This window comes from Hyperolius riggenbachi, chromosome 9 (assembly GCF_040937935.1).
Source record: "Hyperolius riggenbachi isolate aHypRig1 chromosome 9, aHypRig1.pri, whole genome shotgun sequence".
In the NCBI taxonomy this organism is placed as follows: Eukaryota; Metazoa; Chordata; class Amphibia; order Anura; family Hyperoliidae; genus Hyperolius; species Hyperolius riggenbachi.
In genome coordinates, this window is record NC_090654.1 from 23,740,267 (window position 1) to 23,765,800 (window position 25,534).

At 47.0% G+C, this 25,534-nt stretch overlaps 1 protein-coding gene across 1 annotated transcript in view; it reads left to right on the top strand.

Annotated features, from left to right (window-relative positions):
* The first annotated feature begins 7,162 nt into the window (after nt 1-7,162).
* Nucleotides 7,163-25,534, top strand: part of CSNK1E (casein kinase 1 epsilon) — a 72,177-nt gene continuing 53,805 nt past the window's right edge. The window contains exon 1 of the mRNA XM_068252132.1: nt 7,163-7,258. Within this exon, the coding sequence (XP_068108233.1) occupies nt 7,186-7,258 (73 nt within the window). The 5' untranslated portion in view covers nt 7,163-7,185. The remainder of the gene's footprint in view (nt 7,259-25,534) is intronic.

Genomic DNA, 25,534 nt, shown 5'->3' on the forward strand with positions numbered 1-25,534 from the left:
TGATGATTAAAAGTTATGCACGCTCCCTCCAGGCTCTGTGTGCTTTGCTACTCACAGACAATGCCTCTTTTCTCACCTTCAGCTTGTCTGTAATGTGATGAAGTTTGTGAGGCTGAGGGGGGGTGGGGCTTGGGGGGGGAGGGGGGGAGCTGCCTGTCACATGCTGAGAAACTGTGAGGATCCCAGACTGGAGTGCAGATAATTCACTATGTAATAAAAACTTGTAGTATACCGTAGCATGATTTTTATTTTACATTGTACAAATCGGACTGTACAGATTCTCTTTATGGTAAATCCGGCCCTGCACTTACCTGTGGAGGTTTCAAAGGGACCCCATGTTAATTTTACCCAAGGGCCGCATTGTAAATGGACTGGGCCTTGGCAGTCAATGAGCCTGTCTGCTGATGCCTGAATGAGTCACAACCAGGACTTGTCATCAGGAGAAGACTTCTTGTAACTGTCTGTGACTCCTTCTCCTGCCCTCCGGCCAGCTGAGGCTATAGATTGCAGCCAGCAGGAGGATACAGCAGGTGAGTCTGTGTAACTGAGAAGGTGTGTGTGTGACATGTGAGTATAGAGTGACAAGCCAGCCTGTGGTCACATGACCATGCATGGGAAAGCAGGTCCTGTTTATGGCTATAATGTCGCTGACTACTCCGGTATTAACCTCGCAAAGTGGGATATTATTAATACATTACAAAAGGCAGCATTTCATATAAAACTTGGTTTACATAAATGGAAAGGAATTCAAAATTAATAGAATGCTTGCAAAGGTAAGTAATTATAGCCATGAATGTCTGTCAATGGAAGGAAAGCATATAAGCCCCCCTTCAACGCAGATATATAGAATTTACCATAACTACTTCCTGTGGTTGTACATTCCACATTTTAATCACTCTTACTGTAAAGAACCCCTGCACTTCCGTCAGTCGCAGCCAGTCTACGCAGGAGAAGTGCGCTCTTTGCGTATCTCTCCAGTAGCTGCTGGAGGGATACATAGAGGGCGCACTTCTCTTACGCCAGACTGGCTCCGACTGATGGAAGTGCAGGGAGCCGGTACCGGAGCTGCGGGCATTGGAGGGCGGCGCTGTGGGAGCAATCAGAGCTTATGGGGCTGGAGGAAGCCACAGGTAAGGTGAACCAAATGACAGCTCACCCTGCCGCCGCTCAAATTCCTTGCAGCGTTAAAGGGATACTGTAGGGGGGTCGGGGGAAAATGAGTTGAAGTTGCCCGGGATTTCTAATGGTCCCCCGCAGACATCCTGTGCCCACGCAGCCACTCACCGATGCTCCGGCCCCACCCCTGTGTCCTTGCTCCCACTGATGTCACCAGGAGCGTACTGCGCAGGCCCAGACCATACTGGGCTTGTGTTATACACTTCTGGTGATGTCAGCGGGAGCGAGGACACGGCAACGCAGGCGCAGTGGTTTTCAGACTTAAAACTCTGAAATTCCAGAAGTGAACCGGGGGCGGGGCCGGAGCATCGGTGAGTGGCAGCGCGGGCACAGGATGTCTGCGTGGGACCATTAGAAGCCCCGGGTAACTTCAACTCATTTTCCCCCGACCCCCCTACAGTATCCCTTTAAATATAGGGATGATCAATGAGATGCAAATATTTCCGAGTTCATGCAGAATTATGTCATTGTTTTATGCAAATATATGCAGCTTGAAAATATACCAATCAATTTAAACCTGGGTTGGACTTGATTGGTCCAATTTCAAGCTGCATATATTTGCATAAAAATGTACATAATCCTTAGGGATGATCGGAATGAGCAAATTCCGGAATTCCGCCATCGCTAAATTCCGTTGCCATTACATTTCCGCGGAATTTTGCAAATTTCCGTGGAATTCCGCATTCCGGTGGAAAAATTTAAGTAATCGCAAATGAAACCTTGTTTATGCTAAATGGTAGCCCATGGGTCCTAGTGGCTGTTCCCCCGGTCATTTTTTTTTTTTTTATTTACTTTTTTTTTATTTACTTTTTTTTTTTGCAGCAGGAGGTGTCACTTAAAGGGAACCTTAACTGGCGAGCAAAAAAAAATTCACTTACCTGGGGGCTTTCCCAAGCCTCCCGCAGCCGTCCGGTGCCCGCGCCGGTCCTTCGGTGCCCTCCGGTCTCCCTCCGCCGCTAAGTTTCGTTTTCGGACGACTGCCAGTCGTCCTCGGGCCACTTCCGCATTCCTCGTCGTAAACTGCAGTAAAGCGCGCCGCATGACGCGTTTGGCGTCATGCACATGACGCGTTCGGCGTCATGCGGACGCGCTTTACTGCAGTTTACGACGAGGAGTGCGGAAGAGGCCCGAGGACGACTGGCAGTCGTCCGAAAACGAAACTTAGCAGCGGAGGGAGACCGGAGGGCACCGAAGGACCGGCGCGGGCACCGGACGGCTGCGGGAGGCTTGGGAAAGCCCCCAGGTAAGTGAATTTTTTTTTTGCTCGCCAGTTAAGGTTCCCTTTAAGCCATGGGACCTAGTGGTGGTCCCATGGGGGTCATTTTGGCGCCTCAGGAGGTGTCGCTTAAAGGACTTACGAGCCCAAATAGTAAAAAAAAGTTAAGTACCTTAATCATTTTTAAATGCACGGAGGACACCGTCCGCGCCCTCCGTGCTGTTCCGCCGGGTCCCCGCAGTCTGATCGCCCCCCGTGCCGCTCCCGACCCCACGGACGGGGTCGGGCTCCCCTTCCTCTCCCAAGATGGCCGCCGGAGCCGGCCGCGGCTGCGCAGTCCGCATACGCGTTAGTGCGGCTGCGCAGCTCTAGGGCCTCCCCCCCGATCCACGCTACGTGGATCGGGGGGGAGGCCCTAGAGCTGCGCAGCCGCACTAACGCGTATGCGGACTGCGCAGCCGCGGCCGGCTCCGGCGGCCATCTTGGGAGAGGAAGGGGAGCCCGACCCCGTCCGTGGGGTCGGGAGCGGCACGGGGGGCGATCAGACTGCGGGGACCAGGCGGAACAGCACGGAGGGCGCGGACGGCGTCCTCCGTGCATTTAAAAATGATTAAGGTACTTAACTTTTTTTTACTATTTGGGCTCGTAAGTCTTTTAAGGCATGGGACCTAGCAGTGGTCCCATGGCGGTCATTTTGGCATCGCAGGAGGTGTCGTGCAAGCTTTGGGACCTGGCGGTGGTCCCATGGCGGTCATTTTGGCGCCGCAGGAGGTGTCGTGCAAGGTTTGGCACCTGGCGGTGGTGCCATGGCAGTCATTTTGGCGCTGCAGGAGGTGTCGTGTAAGCTTTGGGACCTGGCGGTGGTTCCATGGCGGTGGTTTTGGCGCTGCAGGAGGTGTCGCGTAAGCTATGGGACCTGGTGGTGGTCCCATGGCGGTGGTTTTGGCACCACAGGAAGTGTTGCGTAAGCTTTGGGACTTGGCGGTGGTTCCATGGCGGTGGTTTTGGCGCCGCAGGAGGTATCGCGTAAGCTTTGGGACCTGGCGGTGGTTCCATGGCGGTGGTTTTTGCGCCGCAGGAGGTGTCGCGTAAGCTTTGGGACCTGGCGGTGATCCCATGGCGGTGGTTTTTGCGCCGCAGGAGGTGTTGCGTAAGCTTTGGGACCTATACAAAATGGTTAGGATAGGTGAGATAGCTAGGGAGCTGGTTGCTAACATAGGATTGATTGGTTTTTGTTAACACTGTAATTGGTGCTGAAATAATTCCGATTTTCATGCAGAAATCCGTTTGGGTGTTTTTTGTAAGCCTCTGATTGGTGCAGAAATTCAGATTTTCATGAAGAAATCCTGATGTTTTCACTTTAAACGTCTTCTAGGGGCTTCCTTTTGATTGGCTTACAAAATTCCGCATTCTGCCGGAATTACGCATCGTTCCGCGGAATTTCCGCTATAGCGCTATGGCAATTCCGTTCCGATGCGACGGAACAGAACCACCAAATTCCGTCCGGAATCGCGGAAAAATAAGTTCCGCGGAACGCGGGGAGCATCCCTAATAATCCTGCATGAACTCGGAAATATTTGCATCTCATCGATCATCCCTTGTTAAAGGGACTCTGAGCAGTGAAAAAAAGAAGCAAATCTGAACTTACCTGGGGCTTCCTCCAGCCCCTCGTGGCTCCATTAGGTGCGCGACTTCAGCCGAAGCCGCTCATGTACAACACGTCAACACACCCAGCTTGATCACGCACTTGTTGCCCTAACCGTCCTGTGCAGTTCAGTCTTTCGAGAACTGTGCATGCGCATGACGGTTGCGGCGACAAGTGCGTGATCGAGCCGGGTGTGTTCACATGCCGCACATGCACGGCTTTGGGGAAAGTCGCGCACCTAATGGAGCCACCAGCGGGACCACGGAGTGGACCCGAAGGATGCAGAGGAACCTCGCGGGCTACACGGGGCTGGAGGGAGCCTCAGCTAAGTTCAGATTTGCTTCTTTTTTTTTCACTGTTTTCCCTTTAACCCCCTTGCCGTTTCAATTATGTCGGCAAGGGGGCGGCGCAGCACTTTTTTTTTTTTTAAATCATGTAGCTAGCCTAGCGCGATGACGTCACCGACGTCATGGAAAATCCAGAGCAATCCTCCTGCGCGAGTTACCCCCGAGCTCAGCTCGGGATAACCGGCAAGGAGGTTAAAGAGAACCAGAAACAAAGCACCCTGATGTATTTTACCATATATATCAATCGGAACATGACAGTACACACCTACCCTGCTCTTTGTTTCATTTTTCACTGCTCAGCTTGCTTATTATCAGCCCTGATAAGAATCCCCGACTGAGCATTCAGTCTAACTTTGCGTCGTAATGATTATAGCTGAGTCAGTCTCCTGTGATGTCTTTTCAAGCCCAAGCCTGCCCCCTTGTGGCTTTGATTTCCTGCTACGAGGATACATAGCAGGAATGCAGAGCCACAAGGGGGAAGGCTTGGGCTTGAAAAGACATCACAGAAGACTGACTCAGCTATAATCATTAAGGGGCAAAGCCAGACTGAATGCTCAGTCGGATATTTTTTCAGAGCTGGCACACAAGCAGGCTGAGCAGTGAAAAATGAAACAAACAGCAGAGTAGGTGTGTACTGTCATGTTCCCACTGATATATATGGTAAAATACATGAGGGTGCTTCATCTCTGGTTCTCTTTTAAATACTATTCTCCGTCCGGGTGGTATTAACTTGGAGTCGGAGGGAAAAGGAATTTGGGGTCCAGTGATAGCTGGAACCCCAAAATAATCGTGCACGGACTATAGGATTACTGCTAAAGCGGCGTGGCAGCCGTTGCATGGCGCCGAAACCTCCTGCTTCGTTTCCCAAAGCTCCGGGCCCCTTGTAGTTGCCGGAAATGTACCCCATCCTCCCCCCCCCAATGCTAGGTACACTCCAAACTGATGGAAACCATGCAGGGATGTTTGCAATAAGGCTGGTACGCACAATGCAATTTTCCCATCAGATTGATAATTTTCAACATGTCCAATCTGCTTCCGATTGATAAAGCTTTGGATTTTGAGATCAGCACTGCACAAAATCAATCGCTTTATCGATCAGAAGCAGATCGTACATGTTGGAATTTATTGATCGACAGGAAATTTCCCGTCGACTTAACGGGAAAATTGGATTGCATTGCGCCACCCTTTAGATTTTCCCCGATCGCAGTCGTCATGCCTGCTGCATCTTCCATGCTATTGGCCTACTACATAAAGCTTAGGAGCACAGAAAAAAACGGTGTATCGATCGCGATGCTATGCGATTTCTCCACGTATCGGTGATTCAAAATATTTTCCCAGGCCTTTGTTTTCTTCTATCGGAAATTGCGCCATACACATGACAATTTGCAGTAGGATTGCAGTAGTGATCGCACCGCAATCGCGTTTTTTAGAGGAAGGGCCGTTTTTAAGCAAAGGCATTCCAGGCCATTGCCTAAGCATCATTTATCCTGGGGGGGTTGCCATGCCCGTGCTTAAGCTCCGCCTCCAAATTAAGCCATGCCTCCACAGGTGTTTGTTCCTCCTTCTGCCCCCCTTTGTGCCTCCTTCAGTTCTCGTGCCACCTCTGCATCCCTCTGTACCCCTCTGCCTCCTCCTGCCCCCCTTGGTGCCTCCTTGTATAACAGCTCTCAGGCCTCATTCACATTGCGTTCCGTTTGCGTGGCCGTCCGCGTTGGGTGTTTTTTGTGGCGTTTTTTTTTCGATTCCCGGCAATTACCTGCGCATTTTTTGTTAAAATGCTTTTGTAAGCGGTTTTGCTGAGCGATTGTGGTTTTTCACTCCTTAACGTCAGTCAGGAAGTGAACTCTTTGAACCGGAAAAGATGAAATACAATGTATTTATTCTTAAAAACGCGGACGCACTCGCCGCACAAAGCGATTTTGTGAGCGTTTTGCGATATACCTTCCATTAATGTGGAATCGCCACGAAAATGGTCCACGCACTGCTTTGCTGTCTGCCCAGCGCACGACCCGCGCTGATATGAACCTTCTCATAGACATTTATTGCACAAGCATTCGGGACAGGGGGGCGGATTTAAATAGTGTACAAGGGCGAAAAAAGGCCGAAAACGTCTGCAGTGTGATGAAAGCTCAATCTCAGCCTATACAAACTCAAAAAGCAACATATTATTTTAAGGTTGTTATTATTATTATTATTTCAGGGGCATAACAATAGACCCTGCAATGGATGCATCCGCAGGGGGGCTCAGAAGCCATAGGGGCCCTGAGAGACTGCCAACTAAGGGCACAGAGAGAAAAAACTTTCTGCTCTATGCAAAATTGTTCTAATGACTGCATCTGCTTAGCCACTGATAATGAATCATGCAACGTTTTGTAGACAAAGATTTGTAGTCAGTCCCTATACAGTGTTTAGGGGGAGGGGCCCCATCCAAACTTTTGCAGAGGGGGCCCATTGATTTCTAGTTACGCCCCTAATTATTTATTCATTTTATTATTCTTTTTTTTTTTTTTTTCCAAGCATTTTATTAGAGCGTTTTACTCGATAACACATTAATAACCAGTGTTTGCTGTGTCAATGTGCTCATGCATGTTATAGGAATATTTTCTGCACATACCTGGCTCTCATAAACTGAAACCTAAGTACTGCAGTCACATTTATATAATAGGCTGTGTGTGTGTGTGTTTGTGTGCTCTGTCCTGGATGCGTGAGTCAGTGTGTGTGACAAGGACTGTCAAAGGGGTGGTGTCTCTTTAAGTTTCACAGGGGATGACATAAGCACTTGGGTTTGGCAGTCACATTCAATGAGAGTAGCAGAGAGTAGAGACAGCGCACAGACTGAAGGGGGAACGAGAGAGCCAGACGCCAGCACAGCAGGTAAGCCGAGCTCCCGACAATCTCTCGTCATCCTGCTCCCCCAAACCTCCCCGACGCCTGACACCCCCAGGAGCACGTAGAGGGGGCTCTTAGCTTTACACCCATACCCATATTGTGGGGGTCACCTGCATTTATAAGGCTGATATTCGGGGGGAAACAGTGTCCCCCTATGCCTTGTTTTCCAAGCCCAGCTAGTGAATGGGTGTAGCAGGAGGCCAAATATTGAAACATTGTAACTGCTTTAGAACGTTGAGATTATTACTGGGCGACTATTTTATGCTGTTTTTTTAAAAAAAATGTACAATGATTTTTATTTATTGTCTTGGAGGAAGTGGGGGCTTTGGGGGGATTGTGATTAGAGTATGTCATTCTGATGCTAAAAAATACATCTCTACTGTTTTTTATTTTTTCTCTAGTCTGTTTAGAGATCTTGTAGGGTTAGCTTTATGCTTTTTGTGTGTTTGTGTATTTTTTAGTGTGTTTATAAATCAGTGTTTGTATGTACAGTATTGGATCTGTAGCATCTCCCTTCCTTCCTAGAAGCATCATAACAAGGGCAGCTGTACTGGGGAGGATATACAGTGATGATTCCTATAGATTCCTAGCTGAGTGGGGGGGATGGATTCAGTTATAGGGAGACTTACAGGATGGGGGTCTGCAGTGCGTTTAGAGGAGTCATATGGGGTACCAGTCTGCCCCCCTTATATTTTCAATGTAAGACCTCCTTCGCTCTGCTCTGTAGTCAAAGGGTGGGGTGAAGGCCTGGGAAAAATACAAAACCCACCCCTTTGTTCTCTCCCATACACAATTATATAGATTTTATATCGAGAAGCCCTCGCCATCGGGGGTCGGTGGAATTTGATCCCTGCGAATATACGAAAGCAGGATTCTGTGCGTTGACTTATTTGTGTGGCGAACCATTACATAATCTATGATGTTGTTCATGCTATCATGTCTGCTGTCGCTGCTACGGGGGGTTCAAGTGTGAATAATTTTTGGCATTAAAAACACGACTTCTGTACGCATGACCGATTTTCCGTTGCCCAACGGTCTATTTTATATGAGCGGCTTGTTTAAGCATGCCTCATATGTTTTTACTAGCTGCAGGTTTGCGTGAATGACATTTCCTGACTTGTATGGTGGTGATTCTTTTATATCGAGATTTGTAGGCTTGTTTGACAAGCGGACTTGTCATCCAGGTATGTAAAGCGTGCCTTCCGTAAACGCACCTTGATGGTCGCAGGCCGAGGCCATTTCGATTGTTTATTATTAGTGACATCATCATTATTCCCCCTCCCCCACCACACTCCAATACATTTTTATAACCCTGGCAGGTGTCAACCGTGTGTGAATTCGCCGCTGTGCGACTGATTGCTTGTATGTGATGTGGCCTTACTGGAAACAGTCAGATGTGTACGATACTGGAGATGTTCCTCTGCAGTCAGTGTAAGACCGCTGTCAAAAACGTGTATCGTTTATAGTGGTGATGAGGACCAGCCAGGGATCATACTGAGGCCTGCTTTATGTGGATGTTTTTGGTTTCTTTTTAAACCCCTTGGGCGCTGTTTGGATGCATTTTATTTTTTTCTCAGGCATTTTGCTGTCATTTAAAGCCAGGTACACATCCAAATGTATCACTTCCGTACAGTATGAGAGATTACCTACACAATTCATGGTATTCAGTCTTTGAGCCTCTTTTTTTATTTATTTTTTTTATTTTATATAGCACTGACATCTTCTACAGCGCTGTACAGAGTATATTGTCTTGTCACTAACTGTCCCTCAGAGGGGCTCACAATCTAATCGTTACCATAGTCATGTCTATGCATGTATCGTGTATGTATTCAGTTTAGGGACAATTTAGGGGGAAGCCAATTAACTTATCTGTATGTCTTGGGAGGAAACCCACACAGACACGGGGAGAACATACAAACTCAGTGCAGATAGTGCCCTGGCTGGGATTCGCACCAGGGACCCATTGCTGTAAGGCGAGATTGCTACCCGCAATGCTACATGGTCTACCTTAAGGGACCCAGCAGGAAACCTCATAGGGAAATTTTACTAACGTGATTGGGTGGACGGCACCCTCTCCAACTGCTAGGTTTCCAATAGGTTGTAGTAAAGTACTCCCACGCTATTCAGCCAATCACAATGCTTTGTGCTGTGATCGGACAACTGTTCCTTATGAGCTTTCCTGCGGGGTCCCACACACTAGTGTTAGTAATTGGCCAATCAAAATTGGATGTGTGTAGGTACCTTATGCTGGGTACACACGGGTGTGTTTTTTTTTTTTTTTTTTCTTCCCAATCTGCATGCTTGCTCAGGGTCTCCGGCTAAGAGTATTAAGGGGCCCATACACCTAACGATATTCCCACCGATATACAGCAGATTCGATCACTGTGATCGAATCTGCTGTGAAATCGTCACGCAAACGCTGACAGAACGATCTATTTCCGTCCAAAATCAATCGTTCTCGTCGATCCGTCCAGAAGATTTTTCTCGATCGCCGGTGGGTCGGGTGTGCGTTGATAGCGGCGTTCGAATGACCGACGCAATACAGCGGAGATACATTACCTGTTCCGGTCTCCGCTGTCTTTTTCTCCGCTCCAGGGCTGCACCTTCACTGAACTTCCTGTCCCGGCAGGAAGTAGAGCACCCTCTGTTTAAACTTCCCCCTGGACAGGAAGTTCAGTGAAGCAAGCAAGCTAGACCGGAAACCAGCGCGGAGAAGAAGACAGCGGAGACCGGGGGAGTCGCGACGGCCAGATCAGGTAATGTATAGCTGGCGGTGGCAGCAGCTCCACAGATTGTGATCGGTTTCATGCTGAAATCGATTCACAATCTGTTTGCAGTAAAGGCAGCCATACGATCCCTCTCTGATCAGATTTCGATCAGAGAGGGATCTATCTGTTGGGCGATCTGATTGCAAATCGACCAGTGTATGGCCACCTTTAGAGGGAAAGAATCAGCAGGACAGCCAGGCAATCTGAGTTGTTTAAAAACACACACATGTGTCTCTCACCTCTGGTTCCCTTTAATGCTGGGAAACCATACAAGTAAACACAGCCTAATTTTGTCCACAGGCGTTTCCAGGTCAGGCATTCAGTGGCACTTGTTGCTTCACTGAAATAACCACATCTGCGCTAAACTGAACCGACCAGTTAAAGCACAGCTGAGCTGAGAGACTGGCATACGTTTATTTCAGGGCAGCACGGTGGTGGAGTGGTTAGAAGTCGTATGACTGTGGCAGGGATTAGATTGTGAGCCCCTCTGAGGGACAGTTAAGTGACATGACAATATACTCTGTACACTTCTGAGTAAGATGTTGGCGCTATATAAATAATCATTTGTGATGGTCAAGTAGATGCAAATAACTTTCAAGTTGATGCAAATTTATGAAGCTTGAAAACGAACCAATCAAATCCCGCTGAGATAAAATTTGATTGGTGCATTTTCCAACAGCATAAATTTGCATCAACTTGAAGTTATTTGCATCTACTTGACCATCACTAATAATGATGAACATTACCTAGCAGGTCTTCTGACCCTCTGCCTCTAATACAGTTAGCCATAGACCCTGAACAAGCATATGCAGATCAGGTGCTCTGACTGAAGTGTGATTGGATAGGCTGCATGCTTGTTCCTGGTGTGATTCAGACACTACTGCAGCCTGATCTGCTGCATCCTTGTTCAGGGGCTATGGCTAAAAGTATTAGAGGCAGAGGATAAGCAGGACTGCCAGGCAACTGGTGGTGTTTAAAAGGAAATATGGCAGCCTCCACATAACTCTCGTGACAGTTGTCCTTTAACTGATGGGACCTACCTGTGTGCTTTTATTTTTATTTTTTTTTAACATTACATCTAAATGGATCAAGTATATCCTTTTTAAAATGATCAAAGATCCTTTAGCAATTTGTTTTTAATCGATCCTTTAAATGTATTAAACCTGTGTGTTGACTGTAGGATATGTAGACATGTGACATAGGGCAGGCCCACCACACAGTGACAGGGGGGAGTGTTTCGCAGCTTGATTTGCTGCCTTGCATCCTGCCCATCCCCCCTCCCCCCTAGTGCTCTTTTGGAGATGGATTGATGTTTGTGGCCATATTGTTTCCTGTAAAGAGGTACAATTGCTGGAGGGATAAAAGTCTGGTTGTCGTGGTAACTGATGTTTGGGGACCTGTCAATCTGCAAACCAGGACTAGGTTAACCTAACACAGGAGGATGATCTGGACATACGAAGAATGGGATTCCAGTGCTGAAAACCATTAACATTGCAAGTACTTGACATGAAAAGATACCCCTTTTTTTTTTTTTTTTTTTTTTATTATTACAAAATCCATTTTATAAATGTAGTCAGTGGTTTCCCATTGTAAAATCTTTCACCCTGATTTACATTCTGTAATTTTATCCCAGTTGGCGACATCTCAGGTGCAGCTCTCTGGAGTGTTTATTTAGAATTTCTGACAACACGGTGGTGTAGTGGTTGGCTCTCTCGCCTTGCAGCGCTGGGTCCCTGGTATAAATCCCAGCCAGGGCCCTATCTGCATGGAGTTTGTATGTTCTCTGTCTGTGTGGGTTTCCTCCGGGCACTCAAGTTTCCTCCCACATCCTAAAAAACATAGATACATTAATTGGCTTCCCCCTTGTCAAGTTGTCCCTTGACTATGATACATACACTACACAATACATACATAGACATGTGACTGGTAGGGATTAGATTGTGAGCCCCTCTGAGGGAAAGTTAGTGACAAGACAACAGTGTTCTCCCCAGGCTCTTTTAGCCGGGTGCTCCACCCGGCTAGATTTGGTGACCACCCGGCTGGCATTGGCTCACCTCCTCACCACCTCCTATGCTGTAAGCAGAGTTGCCCTGCATTTTCATCTCTCCCCACCCGGCTGCTTTTTCATGCCACCCGGCTACTATTTCATGCCACCCGGCTGGAAAATAATTCTGGGGAGAACACTGGACAATATATACTCTGTACAGCGCTGTGGAAGATGTCAGTGCCATATATAAATACTAAACAATAATTATATAGATATAGGAAGTGTTTCTGTTGCTAACACCAGGAGAATGACTGTAGTGGATACCCTGAATTTATTGCACTCTGCCACTACAGGAACCCTTTTTAACTGAAGTGACAATTGTTGTTAGACTGATGGGGGGGGGGGGGGGGGGGGGGGCAGGGATGTGACTGGATTAGTTAAATTAATGCTTATTCAAATGAGTCTCCAGGATGAGCAGTTTGATCTGTGCTGGACAGTTTGTACACGGTATTAAAGTTCAGGTCCTGGCGTTTGGTTATTAAGGGCGGAAAAGACGATAATCTCGGGAATTACTTGTCTGGTACTGCGCTGTTTATGGAAAGTCAGACGAGTGTAAACTATAGCTGTGTTCAGAGGCGTTACTGCATAGGGGCAGTCCAGGGCCCCCAACTACTTCAGTCTCTCTAATAAAGGGGTATATCCTTCAGATCAGGTGTTTTTGTGTCTACACTTGTTATAGGCGTAAAGACTACGATTTCCATGCTTGTTTTATGACCCTTCGTAAGATGGGCCCACAGACTGAGGGTCACCAGGGGGAGGCAAGGGACAGGGTGTGAGCATTGTGTTGGGGGGGGGGGGGGGGGGGGATCAGTTTTGCTGGAGTGCCCCATGATCTGTAGTTACGCCACTGGCTGTGATTACCAACTTTAGTCATTGGTGGGTGACCAGACAGGCAGACCTATGAAAGCCAGTGCAAGGAAAATGGGAGTAAAGCAGCTGTCCAGATCAAGGGCTCTGATTGGTGCAAAACTGGAGCAGTTGCTCAGCAACCAGACTGGCTCCGGTTCTCCTCATGCATGTTTGGGTCAATCTTCCCCAGAGCTTGCCTAATTCCACCTTTATTGTGGGGACTTTTAGGAATACGTTATTACCTTGGTGTCAAGTTTTCTTTCAGCGTTTCATAGGCTTAAAGGAAAACTGAAGCGAGAGGGATATGGAGGCTGCCATATTTAGTTTTTTAGGCAATACCAGTTGCCTGGCTATCCTGCTGATCCTCTGCCTTTAATTATTTCAGCCATAGACCCTGAACAAGCATGCACCAGATCAGGCGTTTCTGACATCAGATCTGACAAAATTAGCTGCTTACTTGTTTCTGGTGTGATTCAGACACTACTGCAGCCAAAGATCAGCAGGGCTGCCAGGCAACTGGTATTGTTTAAAAGGAAATAAATATGGCAGCCTCCATATTCTTCTCGCTACAGTTGTCCTTTAAAGGACAACTGTAGAGAGAGGTAAATGGAGGCTGCCATAATTTATTTACTTTTAAACCATACCAGTTGCCTTGCAGCCCTGCTGATCTCTTTGGCTGCAGTAGTGTCTGAATAACCAGGGCTGTGTAGTCAGTTGGAGCAATTTTGGTTACCTGGAGTCGGAGGTTTCATAAACTGTAGTCGGATGATTTTTGTACAAAATCCACTGCCCTGGTAAGTATTATACGTCGGAGTCAAGGAGTCAGAGCTATTTGGGTAGGTGGGGTCAGTGGTTTCATAAACTGAGGAGTCGGATGATTTTTGTACCGATCCACAGCCCTGGGAATAACACCAGAAACAAGCATGCAGCTAATCTTGTCAGAATTGACAATATCAAACACCTGATCTGCATGCTTGTTCAGGGGCTGTGGCTATAAGTATTAGATGCAGAGGATCAGCAGGGCAGCCAGGTAACTGGCATTGCTTAAAAGGAGATAAATATGGCAGCCTCCATATCCCTCTCACTTCAGTCGTCCTTTAGGGCCCTTTTCCACAGACGACTGAACTGTGTGCTCAGCAAGCAGTTGAGTTTGACTGTCTTTTTTTTTTTTTTTTTTTTTTTTTTCAACTGCTGACGGAAAAGGGCCCTTTAATCTCTCCTCCTTTCTACTTCCTGTCACTGAAAATGAGGTCTTGTGACTGCTCAAATACTTCCTGTGTGCTACAACGGCCCACCTCATGCAGACACATGGTGGTTGAGCAGGGATTCTGGGAAATATAATTTTGATATCCTATCTTCCTTCTCTTGTGTGTCACATGGTCACATCGTACTGATCCGCTCATCAGAGGACAGACAGTAAGTTCTGTCATAGATGTAAGAACATATCGCCCAGGATACCTATTCTGGCCAAGGCTTCTATATGTCTTGTTCAGTTCTGGGTTTATTTGTGTTCTTAATGTCATCTTCACACAAGTAAGAGTATTTGGTGCAGAGCCATATCATGGCAGCTATGGTAAAATCAGAAGGCCCACTGTGGGCATGCAGAGGGAGATATCGTCTTGTTATGTAAACATTAGAAGTAATGAATGCTGTTGAAGTTCTCCCAGTGTTTGGATAGCTGTATTGCCACACCAGTTTCTGAAGGCAAATTTCCTCTCCTCCAAGACGTTACCTTAGAAACTCTCTCGAGGTGAGCTGGAACTTTGTATGGGGCTAATCGGATTTGGCAGGTTAATTATTGATACCTGACCGCTGACTAAACTGCTTAATACTGGGTTGGTCCCCTGGGTGCTTCAAAAACCACTCTAGTGATGTCCTACCTAGGGTAACGGTCTCCAAGACTTACGCAGCAGATCCTTCAAAGATGAATACTTACCTCATGACCCAGGAAGAGGCCTTCCAGTGACGCCCTACAATGACGATTGTTCTTACTGGCGGCGGGTACATGCAAGGGCACACGATAGGTGAACGAATGTTCAAGTGATCGCGGTACTTTGCGCTGGAGTCATCGAGGATCTTTAAACATCCGATCTGCCCTCATTATTGCCAGCATTCTGTTCAGTCTACCTGCATTTTTCAGGATTCATGTTAATGTCAGACATGTATGACATCCCTATGTATTTATTGAACTGAACTAGTGTGTGGAGTAGATGCTGTTGTACGAACACCTTGCCAAATAGTATCCTCCAGTGCTGCTCGGATACCCCTTTTCAAAATCCGAATTGATCCGGATCCGAACTTTTTGCTATCCAAGTAAACTTGGATATCCGGACAGAAAAACGGAAGTGACCTAAAAACGCTTCCAAAAATCGCTTCAAATGGCAAACGCACCTTTCGGATCTTTCTCTCTTCCCCCCCCCCCCCCCCCCCCCCCCCCCCTAGGGATTTTTGCCATTGAAGACCAATCTAAATGGGACTCCAGCCCAACAGAAATCTTCCATCTAGAGATCTGCAAGTAATTCCTCCAAGTCCATCGAAGCACTTCAAACTCAGCTTGCCGGGCAGAGCTAGGCAGGTTCCCACTATGGCTTACTATCCAGCAGAGGGCACTCTCATACTGGGCGCATATACAGGGCAGCAACCCCAGCACTTACCACCATAAAGCCTCACTGAGCCAGGGGGGCGAGGCCATACCATGCGCTCTCAAGCAAAGCATCAGCAGCCAGCCCAGCCAAGGCCACCAACACAGGCTGACAAAAGCCCAAATAAAACGGACTATAGAAAGCTGCAAGGAACGATGCATAGAGGAATGGAGAAGTGACATCAAGAATTCCAAGAAACTCGCTGTCTACCAATCACTACAGAGGGTGTACACAATGGCTCCATATCTGGAGAGGCTACACCACCACAAAGACACAGACCCTGAGCCTGTACAGTCTGAGCGCCCACAACCTGGAGGTAGAGACAGGGCGGCACAGACAGACATGGAAGCCCCGGGAGGAGAGACTGTGCAGACAATGTGACCAGGAGGTCTTGGAGGAAGAGGCCCACTTCCTGCTACACTGCAGCAAATGTGCACCTGTGAGGACCACCCACTTCCAGAGACTCTATGCCCACATCCAGGATTTTACCTCCACAGATGAGGAGAGGAAACTCTACATCGTACTGGAGGAGGAGGAAACAGCCATGCAAATAGCTGCCCGATATGTCACAGCCTGCCACCAACTGAGAGGAACATGATACCACATGGACTGTATATATCCCAGTCCCCTATGCTTTCCCTTACATCTGCCACACACCTATGGACTATATACACCAACTCTCTATATCCTTCCCTTATTCCCACAATCCCCCCCTCCCCATGTTAATGTTTTTGTTTTGCTTTGGCAATGCTAAATGTATTTGGTCCTGCCAATAAAGCTTTTTTGGATTAGGTGATTTTTGGCTCCTGCTCGGATATCTGAACGAACTATCCGCTGGGATTTCAGATGGGAAATCAGTTTGCTCGGATAGTCTATTAGGATTTTAAAAAATATCCGAATTGCTATTTAAAGTTCGGATAGTGGAAAAAGTTTGGATTATCTGGGTAGTTCGGATACCCGAATATTGGATGAGCACCACTGGTATCCCCTCCTTACACCTTGTCAGACCTCTCTGGCCAGGGTTGGACAAACACTTGGGAATTGGGATAACATATCTGTGATAGCTTGTTGTCTCCCATCTGCTGGAATTTGTTTAAAGTGGACCTGAACTCAGAACTCCTCTCTGCTCTAAAAGATACACAACAGCATAACCTTTAAACAAAAAAAAAAGTCTGTTACAACTGATACAAATCCTAAAATCTGCAGAGTTTCTACTTCCTGATTCATGGCAGCTGCACAGTTTCTACTTCCTGATTCATGGCAGCAGACATATTGTTTACAGCCTGTGCTTTCAAATGGGCTTATCTGCCATAGGCAGTCAGGTGACACAGGGGGGGAGATCAAATTACAACTAGTGATTAGACACAAATGAGGGGGAATTACAGGCTAAACTCTTTAAAATACATACAGGGTGCATTTCTGTTAGGTTTTCCTTGTGTCTTGTACAACAGTTCAGGTCCACTTTAACCTAAAAATAATCTGAACTAATACGGCCAGAGTATATATATTTTATTTTTTTTATTTATAAAGCGCTAACCTATTCGCTGGCGTCGTGCACAGTAGGAAACAAACATGGAGTACATAATACAGACAATGGTATACACAAAATATAGACATTGGTACAGAATTTGTACTAAAACAGCCGCCAAAGTAGTTAAAAGCGCTAAAAAAAAACATTTAAAAAGAGGCAGTGGTGGACTTAACCTGAGCCAGGTAGACACCCAAAACAATACTCAAGTGCAATGCGTTTCGCAGGTTTGATCCTGCTTCATCAGGCAGTGAATCGGAGCAGTAACAAGGGAGTGGTAGAGCCTAGCGCCTCTGGTGCAGACTTGGTAGCTATGGTAATTCTAGTAACAAATGTAACATGAGCAAAATGGCAAATTCCAAGACACAGAAGGGTGACAGAGCCCTGCCCTTGTAGGCTTACAATCCTAAAGGGATAGGAAGGAAACAAGAGGTAGGGTGATAATACAAAATGTATACCTAGAAGCAGTGTGTTTTTAGATTACGATATATTTAGTAAGGAGTGCAGCTTGGCCAGAGGTCGAAGGTGGAATACCCTTAGTTAGAACTTATGCTTGTCAGAAAAAGTGAGTTTTTTCAGTGAGCACTTAACCACTTGCCGACCAGGGGTGATTTGCCTGATCTGTGCTGCGTGGGCTCTCCAGCCCGCAGCACAGATCAGTATTATGCCAGGGCGATCAGACTTCCCCCCCCCCCCCCTTTTTCCCCACTAGGGGGATGTCCTGCCTGCCCGTGGGGGTCTGATCGCCGCCGGCCATCTGCGTTTTGCGGGGGGGGGGGGCTCCTCAAAGCCCCACTCTGCAGCCATTTCCGCCCTCTGCCTCCTTACCTCCCTCCCTCTCTCCGTAATGCGCAGGACGGAGTTCCGTCCTGTGCATTGAAGGATAGGCTTCCGCCTATCAGATGCCGGCGATCCCCGGCCAATCAGAGGCCGGGGATCGCCGATCTGCCTTACGGCGCTGCTGCGCAGCAGCGCCGTATGATGTAAGCAGCGGGGATTTCTTCCCCGCGTGTTTACATTTTGCCGGCGAGCCGCGATCGGCGGCTCTCCGGCTGTTCACGGAGACACCCTCCGTGAACTGACATGGAAAGGCCGCTCGATCGAGCGGCCGTTTCCATGGTAACCCGCAGACGACCAGTTTACGCCGATCGGCGTTAGCTGGTCGTCAAGAGGTTAAAGATTTCAAAGGTTGCGGAGTGACTGATGTGTTTTTGGAAGGGCAATCCGTAGGAGGGGTGGGACTTGTGAGAAATCTTGTATATGTGAATGTAAGGAGGGAATTCTAGAGGAGAAATGGAAATCTGAGATTGCGGTTGGGTTGGTATCTGGAAACTAGTGAGATGTTCAAGGGAGAGAGATTGTGGAGAGCTTTGTAGGTTAGAGTTAAGAGTTAGAAATGGATCCTCTGGTTAAATGGCAGCCAATGAAGATCTTGACAGAGAGGAGCGGCAGAGGAAGAGCGGGAAGAATGATCAAGTCTAGGTGCGGAGTTCAGTACAGACTGAAGAGGTACCAGTCCAAGTTGGAATGATATGGCGTCGGTTATGCCTTTGATACCAGTGACCTAAACAACTGTACAGGGTGCCGTGTATACTATCAAGGGGGCATGTAGGCCCGTCCTCCGCTGCCAGCATGAGACGCAATTGAGGGGACATTGTGTATATTTTGGTAACCTGATTTGGCGGTATACGGAACATCCTCCGCTGTCGGTGAGCTGTCCACATGCATGGTGTTTGTTTGAAGCACAAATATACACAGGCCTATTGCTCTTAGCATATTTAGCAGTAGCTTAAAGGCTCTACTTTGTTAACCACAAGAGCCTGACAGCCAGATTCGCATTACCCTGTGCAGCTAATGACTCCATCAGGAAGGTGGGAGTTTCTGGGTAGTCACATGACCTGCAGAGTTCTGTTGCCATGGCTGCAGAGAGCAGTCCTTTGAGCTTAACGTCCTGTTTTTAAAAATTCTCGGCTGGCTGTGGGCTGAAATGGTGTCCACTACTGATGGCAAAAACATCAGCAGGGCTGCCAGGAAACTAGTATTAAAAGGAAATAAATATGGCAGCCTCCATATAACTCACTTCAGGTGCACTTTAATAAAGTTGTATTGTCAAAAACTATTTCCCTGCCCAGTGAATTTTTTTTTTTTTTTTTTTTTTTTTTTTTTTTTTTTTTTTTTTTTTTTTTTTGTGGGGAAGGTAAAGTGAAATAAACGTGGGCAGTTTAACTTGTTAAGGGCTACTTTCCTTGCTGCTGTTCCCCTTTCTTTTCTTCTGAAAGCTGCATGTGCGGAGGGCCTTGTGCCTCCTATTTGCACTTCCCTGGATGCAGGAGGCATGGGGCTGCGCATGCCCAGTGGGGCAGCTTTCAGAGGGGCACAGGCTGGAGGGAGAAGAGTGGAATGATGCCGAGGGAACAGGAGGCTGGAAGAAGCCCCAGGTAAGTTAAACCGCACACTTACTTCACCTTGGGTTCACTTTAGGCTGCTTTCACACTAGGCCTCCGGTGGGACTCGGGTAACGCAACAGCAACCAGAGTCTATGGGGCCAAGTATACTTACCCCGGCGCGTTGTGCCAGAAGTTGCCTGCCTGCCAAGTCAACAGCGCATTAACGTGCGACTTGCACAGTGGGGGAATGCTTGGAGGTCAGTGGGCAACTCAGTAATTTTAAAGGAAACCATAGATGAAAAATAGAAAAGATTTTATACATACCTGAAGCTTCCTCCAGCCGCCCTCCTCCACTGCCTGCAGCTACAAGAACCGGGTGCAGTCACTAACGTCATCAAATCCAGCCTACGCAGGAGAAGTGCGCCCTCTACGTATCCTCCCTACGCTAGACTGGCTCCGACTGACGGAAGTGCGGGGTCCCGGTTCTTATAACTAAGGGCAGCGGAGGACGGCGGCGTGGGAGTGATCCAGGCAGATGGGGCTGGAGGAAGCCCCAGGTATGTATAAATCTTTTCAACTTCACAATGTAGTAGCCCACGGGGACAGCACCCTAGTGTTGATACTTAGGGTTATGCCGGTGCCTTGCCTCAACCAGATTGCTCTAAGCGCTCTGATACAATCAAACTTAAAAAAGAGGCAGCACGCCAATGGCTGCAAAAGAGTTGCTTGTATTGCGGCACAGTGACACTTACATGTTACGGACACGCAGGTCATTCATCCGGGTAATAAGTTATACATCTAAAGGACATGCGTGTCTGTAATATGTAGTGTCACTGTGCCGCAATATAAGCAACTCTTTTGCAGCCATTGGTGTGCCGCCTCTTTTGTAAGTTCAAATGTATAAAATCGTTTCCATTTTTCATCTATGGTTCACTTTAAATTTGACGGCGGTGCAGCATATATGCGCAGAACGCAAATATGACTGGGGCGGTGGTGTGTGTGTAGTGCTATGCATATGACCCTGTTGGCATACTTTGCTGTAGGATCCGCTCAGTGGATCGTTCAGAAAGTCTTATCCGTCTGCAGACAGACTGTACACACTCGCTACTGTCGGGAGAACGACTGCCCAGCGGGAGGGTCTGATGGACCCGTCGTTCTCTTTAGTAGTGAGTGTGTACGCACCTTAATACTCACCTGCCGCTAATACTTTTAGCCATAGCCCCTGAACAAGCATGCAACAGATCAGGTGTTTGACATTGTCAGATCTGACAAGATTAGCTGCATGCTTGTTTCTGGTGTTAGGCCCCGTTCACACTGCACGCGTTTCCTGCCGCATTTTAGAAACGCGTGCGGGAGGCCGACGCGCATGACATCAGACAGTGCAAAGAGTGCACTGTCTGATGTTGACACTGCATGCGTTCCAGACGTGCGGTTCGGGAACGCATGCTGCACGCATTTTTGCAAAAACGCGTGGCTGTCCCATTCACTTTTCAGTAATGGGATCAGCCACGCAACGCACACACACGGATGGTGTGCGCTCGCATGCGTTGCGTTCCGCACGTATGACCATCCGCGTTTGTAATGTGAACAGAGCCTTATTCAGACACTACTGCAGCCAATCAGCCCAGCAGGGCTGCCAGGCAACTGGTATTGTTTAAAAGGATGGCAGCCTCCAGATCACTCACCTTGTTTCCTTTAAGGAGTTTGGGTTGATTTTCACCTTATTTACCTTTTTTGTACCTTCTAGGTTCAGTGGCATACCTTGTCCTAACTGTATATACATGGTAGAATGTTAGGTCTGGATTTTAATGTTAGTTTTACAGGCAGTTATGTCAACTTTATGACAACCATTTATTTTACCTTTGAATCGCTCAGCATGTTGCAGGTAATTACACAGGCGACGAGAGCAGGTTTCCTGTTTGACCAGTCGGGAACCAGACAGTCAGCTTCCACTTGTGTTCTGGTTGTCAGGATCATTGCTGTCGCTAGGATGATAATGTGGGGATGTTTCTGCATTACTGGAATTGCTGTCCTCTTCCTTCAGTCTGAAAACCTGTCTTGTGTCAATACAGTAATCATACCTTTTTTATGGCCTCCATTGTGTGCTACGGTGTCCTGTGCAGAACAATAATCCTCATTCTGTCCTGCTGCACATAGTTTAACAAGCGAGGACAGCGGATATGGAAATTACAGATGTCTTTTGGCCTGTTGGGTCAAGAGGCTCAAGCATAACTACCACTTCCTTTATAGCATTCTTCACAGAATGACAGGGCCTCTTGGAATCTGCTGTGGATGTACTGGTGTAAAAAGGGGAAATATTTCTCATTCTAAAATCCTGGTGCGTCCTCAGATTTTCCGTTAAGTAGGTCTGAATCCAAAACCTTATGATGCAGCGGGCTATGCTATTACTCAGAGGCTTTTCCTATCTGAAACTGCCTTCCAGGGAAATTCAATTTTGGGAAGTCCATGTGATCCAGAGACCCCTCTGACATGGAAGATGAGTTGAGTGGGGTTCCCTTTGTTAGATACGTATTTGTGAACAGAGGCGCCAACGAGAATAACCTTTTTTAAAAAGGGGGAAGTTTTGGCGGCCGCTCCCTCGCAGATTAACAGACTGAAAAGTTACTTTAAAGAGGAACTCCAGCCTAAAGAAACATACTGTCATTAAGTTACATTAGTGATGTTTAAAATAGACAGGTAATATAATCTCTTACCCACACTGTTTTAAAAGAACAGGCAGATGTTAGATTTCATGATGGCAGCCATCTTTTTGGTTGAAAGGAGGTGACAGGGAGCATGAGACACAGTTCCAACTGTCCTGTACAACATAGGCTATCCCATCATGCTCTGCACAGCATCAGGGAAAAAAAGCCCGGGCTTTTTTTTCTTTGATGGGTGGAGCTTAGCTAAAAATGATGCTTTGGTAAGAAAAACAAAGGTCTGATGCTGTGAAACTGTTAAAGAAACACCAAGCCTTTTCAGTGCTGCGGAGTAGATTTTTAGTCCGGAGGTTCACTTTAATTCAAAATAACATTAGGTGCTCCAAAATGCAACGCGTTTCGCAGGTCACAATCCCGCCCCATCAGGCAAATTGGAGAAAACAAATAGGACCTGTATAGCAGCCAAGCACCTCGGTTAGAGAGTAGCTTTCATTGTCTAGCTCCTCCCTCTGCGGCTGCAAGATTAGAGTAACTGTAATGAAAATAACTTAATGGATGATTTTTTTTTTTTTTTAATTTATTTTTTTTTTTATTTTTTTTTTTTTTTGTACAATCTTCATTTATAAATTTAGTCAGTTCCCTTGTAAAATATTTTCTCGCTTATTTTTATTATAAAATTTATCACAAGCGGCACCATCTTTAGTCCTGCCAGGTGATCTCTGCAGACTGTTGGGATACGGAGTTCTGAAGCCAGTACAAAATATACGGGCGATAAAGAGACAATTTAATTTAACGGAGCGGATTCAACATGAGCAATTGCATTTGCAGGTCCTGCAGAATTACTTGCACTCAAATACAAAGCATAGGATTGCTGGAAAATTACTTTGCACTGGCTGTGCAAGAGCGATTTTTCTAGCAGAACCATACAAATAATAAAGTTGTACTCTCTCTCTACCATTTGCATTCAATTAAAAAGCATCCAAATCGCACTGGATGCTGCAAAAACCGTTAGAGTGCAATAGCGCGTCTGTGGAGGTGCCTGAAAAGCGTCAAACAATATAAAAAGTAGTTACGGTAAGCTTGCCTCTTCTGTGGCGAAGTAGCGTATGTAGCAATCAAACTCAGTTGAGATTTTCATGAGTTTTGTTGCAGAAAAGTTGACAACGCGTTTTTCTCGGCTATCTCCCGCTTCATCGGCTCAATAATTTTTTTTTTTTTGATAGTTACTTTTTAAAGGACAACTGAAGTGAAAGAGATCTGGAGGCTGCCATATATTTTTTTTTTTTTCCTTTTTAAATACCAGTTGCCTGGCTTTCCTGATGATTCTCTGCTCCTAATACTTTTAGCCACAGTCCCTGAACAAGCATGCAGCAGATCAGGTGTTTCTGACATTAGTGTCAGATCTGACAAGATTAGCTGCATGCTTGTTTCTGGTGATATTCAGACACTTCTGCAGCCAAATGGATCAGCAGGGCTGCCAGGCAACTGGTATTGCTTAAAAGGAAATAAATATGGCAGCCTCCATATTCTTCTCACTTAATTTGTCCATAGTGGCCTGCGTAACGTGTAATTGGTGTTTCATGAAGACTTGCACACAGCTGCAGCATAACTTTACATAAATTGGCGGTTGCTCAAGATATAGGAGCTTCCTGCTTGACCATTAAAGTTTTTATTCATGTCCCGGACCTTTAGGAAGAGTGATTAATGCGGTAATTACGCAGCAGTGCGTGACCGATTGGCTGCATACCTTTGTATTGCATCAAGCTGTTATCTGCCCTAATATTATGTAGAGTAAGCAGGTGAACCAGACAAGTCAACCACCTCAAGGAGATATGGTTTTCCTGGTCTATAACCGATATTGTGTGTGTGTGTGTGTGTGTGTGTGGGGTCCGCTTCATAACACCCCCTACCTGACTCCACCCACATCCTGAGGCTGACCATAGAGACTCAGATCTTCCTGAGACACTAGAATTTAAAATATATATGGACCAGATAATACATTTGGTGGTTTCAAAGCACAAGTCCTAATGTCACTGTTGATTTACGGCACACAATCGAATATCTGGACGGTGTCTGGTAGGGTTTCTTCAGCAAAGTCTTAGGTAGTGACCACTCACAAGGTAAACACTGGTTGAGTCACCCTTGATGATATACTACTAGATGTTGAATGTTACGGCCAGAACCCGAAGTTTGGCCACTTCTAGTTCTGGCCGGCCACTTCGGGTTCTGGCCGGCCAATTCGCGAAGTGCCCGCTGCGCTGCGGCCAATGTTAGAAACGGATCGTTTACTCTGATATGAATGTATCTTCTGGCCGCAGCGCAGCGGCCAAACGTATTAATTTGTTGCAATTTTTAAGCCGGCGGCAATGTAACGATTCAAGCCGCCGGCTTTTTCATCTGCCTCATCTCTCTCCCTCTCTCTTCTTATGGCCAGCCGGCGGGGGGGGGGGGGGGGGGGACACGCGAGTCCCCCCGGGAGTCGTTCGTCGCAGCAGGGGCAGCAGAGCGGGGAGGCTGCAGACATTGCTTCTGCCAGCACCCGCTCTGCAAGAACGGCAGGCTTCCCTGCCGCGACGAACGACTCCGGAGGGACACGCGTGTCCCCGCCCGGCTGCCCATAAGAAAGAGAGGGAGAGAGATGAGGCAGATGAAAAAGCCGGCGGCTTGAATCGTTACATTGCCGCCGGCTTAAAAATTGCAACAAATTAATACGTTTGGCCGCTGCGCTGCGGCCAGAAGATACATTCATATCAGAGTAAACGATCCGTTTCTAACATTGGCCGCAGCGCAGCGGGCACTTCGCGAATTGGCCGGCCAGAACCCGAAGTGGCCGGCCAGAACTAGAAGTGGCCAAACTTCGGGTTCTGGCCGTAACATATATATGAGAAGCGTAATTTCGTACCTTCTCAGGACAAACCACTATTTAGTGGAAAAAGTAACGTTTATTCATGCGAGGTAGACAACGTTTCACGGGTCTTGGCCCGCTTACTCAAGTCAATACAAGTGCTTGTAGAATTTTTGGTCACGAATGCGAGCACCAAAAAAAAAAAAAAAAAAAAAAAGTGACCAAGTTCTATAGGCCTATTGACCTGGGTGAGCAGGCAAAGACCCATGAAAGGCGTTGTCCACCATGTATGAATAAGCATTACTTTTTGCATTAAAGAATGGTTTGTCCTTCTCAGACGGTAAGACATTACATTTCTCGTACATCTAGTTGCAGTATGAATAATGGGGATGGAATAAAGGTGACTAATTGATTTGATTGCATCTTTTGTAGTTAATCCTGGATTCTTTCCGTGTTTTTTTTTTTTTTTTTTTTTTTTTGGTCTACTTGAATGCACAGCTACCTCCAGACAGTAGAGGTACCTCTATAACTGCTG